The sequence below is a fragment of the Aptenodytes forsteri genome, unplaced genomic scaffold, assembly GCF_000699145.1.
Source record: "Aptenodytes forsteri isolate BGI_AS27 unplaced genomic scaffold, ASM69914v1 Scaffold194, whole genome shotgun sequence".
Taxonomy (NCBI): Eukaryota; Metazoa; Chordata; class Aves; order Sphenisciformes; family Spheniscidae; genus Aptenodytes; species Aptenodytes forsteri.
In genome coordinates this window covers 680315-685370 of record NW_008795243.1, presented here as the reverse complement: position 1 = coordinate 685370, position 5056 = coordinate 680315, and the positions used below count along the sequence as shown (strand labels likewise).

Sequence of the window (5056 nt, the reverse complement as noted above, 5' to 3'; positions counted from 1 at the left end):
GCTCGGGCTGCGCGCCTGCGGCGGGGCGGCCGCCGCCGCCTGGCCCAACCTCCTGCTGCTGGGCTGCTTCGTCGTGCACTACGCGCACAGGTGCGGCCCTTCGGCCGGGGCGGGGGGGGCTCCTGCGCTGGAGCGCTCGGCTGGGCGCCTCCCTTCGGGTGCTCCCGCTCGGGCTTGCCCGAAAAGCGGGGGGGTGGCTGATGGCAGGAGGAGCGCAGGTCTGTGGCGGTTGGGGGTCAATCTTGATAGAAGCGCCTGACTGCCGTTATCCGGCTGCAGGGACTGAGGTTCTGCTGTTCAGTAACTGTAACTATTTACTCTAATAATCTCTAAAGTATTTTCTGCTTCTCTACATTAAGTTATTCTATGCTTTTGCATGAGCTGAGCAAGTAATTGTGGCGGTGCGGTGCTTCCTGCTTTGTTTTGCTGCAGTGTGGTGTGCAGTGGAGTGCTACGGCGCCTTTTGGAAATGGCATAAAAATGGAGTGTTGGGTGCTCCCTCAGTGTGCCGTGTCATCTGTACGCGACAGCTGTAGCTCTTGTGATGACCCCCGTTTAAGCGATGACTGGACCAGGTGGTCTTAAGGACGGTGTTCCAACAGGGGAAGTTCAGCTCTGGATGCTGATATAATGTAACTTTAATACTGTGAAACAGTAGCTATTTTCCAATTATATCTTCTGACATAGCGTTCCTTTCAGGAGTTGGACTGGTTGCGGGTCCCTTCCAGCTCAGGATATTCAATGATTCGTTAAAATGCAGCAAAGCTGAGGCCGGGTGCCCCATGTTGCCACGTAGTCAACGGTATTTGGTTGTTTTGTATAACTGCTCGGGAGAAGGCAGCTTAGCTGGAGCTCAGATAAGATTTTGCTGTTCCCTTCAAGTCATTGACAATAGTTACTGGTAACGCTCCACAAGTAACTTTGCCACCATACTAATACAGCAGAGATAGATTTGTCAGGCTGATTTTAAGCAGAGTGTGTGGCTGTTTGCCAGTGCTTATCGCAAGAGGCTGTTGCTTTTGACCCAAAAGCATTCCACGTCCTCGCGGTCGAGAGGGATGCAACGTATGGTTGGCCTGGTGGCTGACTGGCTTTGCAAACCCAGGAGTGTGTCTTTACTCTCTCTTTTTCCATTTTTAAGAGTAAAGAGGTTAGCTTTGGCATGGGATCTTAACTCATCCTCGATGTCTGGGAAAAGCTAGAAACGCAAGGCAAGGCTTTCTACAGAAAGCTGAGCCGTACTGCAGTTTCTTTTTTCCAGTTGTTTATTGCTATTGCCGGACTGAGGGACTGTTCTGTAGGTGAATGTAGACTGGAAGAGACCTCTGTTGTCCAATTCCATTTGTTGTAATGTAGCTGGCTTTAAATAACCATACTAATGAATTTGTTACACTTTCTTGAAAGCTGTTACGGCTTTGCATCCTCTGGAAAGGCTCCTTTGAAGCAGTGGTCCCCCAGGTAGCTGGAAAACACGTGAAGAACACTCAGGCTTCAATAATCCTGCTCCTGTATCATGACCTATTGTAATTAAATCGATAGGTGATAGGGAGCTGGCTAGTTACATGGGGCAGAGCACAGAAACATTCACCTGTTTTTCTTGTTTGGAGCTTGTTTGTTTGCTCACATAATCCCTTGGGAAAAGCAATCAAGATTCCTTTCCCAAATGGGATGGCAGTTGTGGATTTGTCATGTCTTTAACAGGTGTCATAGGGTAGACCAAGATTGTCAAGGCAAAGCAATTAATGTTTTTAAGTGACTTTTAGGGCAAGGAGGAAACTGAGCTCAGTTAGGTTAATTTTAAGGGGATTGACTTTCCTCCCTGGAAGTGCTGGTGGGTTTGGTGTAGAGACTGTGAAACCTGGCTCGTTTCAGAAGGCTTGATGATACCACTGAGGATTTAGGAACAAAGGAGGTCAAAAATACACTGTGTTTAACATCAGTTGCCTTCACTGCTCTGTCAAAGTAATTGCCTTGGATACAAAATTCAAAAATTCTGTCAGAAAGGGAGAGAGGACTGATCTTGTAATTCCGATTAGGCAACAGAATTAATGTTTAGGTGTTAAAGCAAGTGTAACTATCCTTCTGAACTGGGATCAAAGACTCCGCTGAGAATGTGAAAAGCAGGATAATATGGACTATGGATTGCAGTTTTGGACATCAAAAGTATCTTTTCTGTTTGATAATGCAACAATTTGTTTCCTTGTTCACTATAGGGCACTCATATTTCCTCTTCTGATCAGGGAAGGAAAACCAACACCATTTTTCACTTTTGTGCTAGCGCTTCTGTTCTGTGTTTACAATGGATACTTGCAAGGCCGAAGCTTAAGCAACTATGCAAAATACCCTTCAGGATGGTTAAAAGATCCATGTTTCATTACAGGTGAGTTAAAACATGTTATGGGAACTTTAGGTGTAGTTTTCCTTTGTCTTCACAGCTTTTTATTTTTTATTATAATTTTATAGTATCTTCAATCCCATTTTATAACTTTTCTCATAGTTAATTGTCTTGTTTGCTGTAGCTGGAAGCCTTTTAACCTTTTTTTATTTTAGAACTGTGAACTGACACTTCTTCCCACAATGTCAGTGCTCGATGAGCTGACTGTCATCTTTGTTCTTTAACACCGAAGTAAATACAAGTCATGTATTTTTTTTCAATATAGGAACTTGAGGCCTTAAATGGAACCAGCAGCATACAGGTTTAGAACAGACAAAGCAGGTCTTCCACATAACATGTAGATTAAACTGAAATCCCTCGTTTCTTGATGTCGTAGGTACTAAAGGTTTGTATGCGGTCAAACAGAAGTGAACAAATTCATGGAGTAAAAAATCCAGTAAGGGAAGCTGCTAAATAGCAAGATATCACTTCTAATGCCAAAAGTCCTTGGTGTTAGGATATTTACACATGTGTGCACACCGCATGTGTGTGCACACACGTGCACCGACCCATCCACCCTCGGAATAAGAGTGGGCTTTGTCAAAGAACAAAACTGGCCCACAAGGAAGGGGGTGGAGGGGTTGATCATTCGCTCCTCTCAGGAAGTGGGGTTACAGTTATACTTGGAGCCATGTATATGATTAAAAGGCTAAGATGTTTAGTGACAAAGTATTGTCTTTGCCCTATTTTTTGTTTCCTAGGCATCTACTTTTGCCTACTGTCAAAAACATAGTATCATTTTCCAAGGAAAAATTTACAGAAAGATGTTTTTGATAAACCAGAATATTTTGCCTTGTCAGTCAAAGGCAGAATACTGGGCAGTGTGGATCCTTGATCTGTGCTGTTCTTGTTATTCTGAAGCCAGAGCAAGTTAGTGTTTCTCCCAGATTTCTCAAGCCTTGTACAGCAAGAGTAAGAAGTTTTTCTTTATTGCAGTGTTATTGCGGATGACAATAGAGGACCACTGTGCTAAATGCTGTCATGACTATATGATTGAAGAAATTTAAATCAAAATATATTCTCTTGTCAAGATTAGGAGGCAGTACTGCTTGTGCTCTAAAAATGGAGAAATTGAGGTACAAGGGAATGACTTCAGTGGGTGCTAGGCACTTGGATATACTTGAAATTCTCTTGGTACTTTTGCAATTCCAGTTGTCTTAAACTTGGATCCAACAAAAAACTGATTAAAACACCTGTTGATCAAAACTGAGGCAATGCAGACTTTGTTTCCAGTGTCCTAGTTTAGTACCTTAATCAAAAGATATCTCAATACAGTGCTGTAAAGAAATCATGAGTCAGGAGCCATAAATCAATTCTTCCACTGAAAGATCTTAAAAAAAAATTAAGCTATTAAGACTGTTGCTCAGGTTTCCTTGGGGTTTTTTGAGTTTCAAGGATTTCTGAAAGATGTGAATGTATAAATGATAATAGTTAGGTCCATCTGCATTCAAATATGAATACTTTTGTGTATGAATTAGTTTGGCTTGGGTTTGTTTTTTTATTTTGGTGGTTTTTTTTCTTCAAATACCAGTTTAGAATGTCTGCTTATATGTATTTATTTCCAGTACTGCGAATCATAAGCAAAGTGTTGCTTTCATGACTATTCTAAGTCAAAATATTGCTTTAAAAAGTTATCCTGAAAACTAAGAAAGTGAAGATTCCTGGTATATGTAGCAACTATTTTAATAGTGTCACTTGCTGGCTTTTTTGAGACTGTTATGACAATAAATCTTTAGATGAAGTTTGGCATGGCTATGAAACAGCCAAACCTAAGAATTCGTGTTTCTTTTATTCCTGTAACTAGAATATCTTTTGGGCTTTTTTGTTTTTGTTTTGTTGTGCACATCAACATAATTGGAACATAGTGGATATTTAAAATTGCTATTTGGTATTCATCCCAGATAGGTACCTCCAAATATCTGCAGTTTATGCTTGTAGCTTTGGTCAACTCAATACAGCACTTCTGCATTTGTACACTGGATACTCTCTGAACAACCGGACTATTATGTTCTAGTTCTTCAAAAACATCTGGCAGTGTCTTTAAGCTTCTGTTTAAAATGACTAAAAAATAATTGAGTAGAAGATCAGAAAATAACAATAGCAAGAAAGCATATTTGCTGAGGGCTAGCAAGATATTTCTTCAGTCTATATGAAGTTACATGTGGAAGAGAAATGGGAGAGTGTCCACAAGTAGCAGCCAAACAAGGTTTAATAATGTCCTGGTTTCGGCAGGGATAGAGTTAATTTCCTTCCTAGTAGCTGGTACAGTGCTGTGTTTTGGATTTAGGATGAGAACAAAGTTGATAATGCACCGATGTTTTAGTTGTTGCTAGGTAGTGCTTACACTAGCCAAGGACTTCTTAGTTTTCCGTGCTCTACTGACTGAGAAGGCTGGAGGTGCACAAGAAGCTGGGAGGGGGCACAGCCAGGACAGCTGACCCAAACTGGCCCAAGGGACATTCCATACCATGTGACGTCATGCTCAGCATATAAAGCTGGGGGAAGAAGAAGGAAGAGGGGGACATTTGGAGTGATGGCGTTTGTCTTCCCAAGTAACCATTACGCATGATGGAGCCCTGCTTTCCTGGAGATGGCTGAACACCTGCCTGCCGGTGGGAAGGA

At 42.0% G+C, this 5056-nt stretch overlaps 1 protein-coding gene across 1 annotated transcript in view; it reads left to right on the top strand.

Annotated features, from left to right (window-relative positions):
• Position 1: 1 nt before the first annotated feature.
• The window catches only part of SRD5A1 (steroid 5 alpha-reductase 1), a gene marked incomplete at its 5' end in the record, with an annotated part of 24914 nt that continues 19859 nt past the window's right edge, over positions 2–5056 (top strand). The window contains 2 exons of the mRNA XM_009278714.2: positions 2–90; positions 2214–2380. Coding sequence (XP_009276989.1) covers positions 2–90; positions 2214–2380 — 256 coding nt within the window. The remainder of the gene's footprint in view (positions 91–2213; positions 2381–5056) is intronic.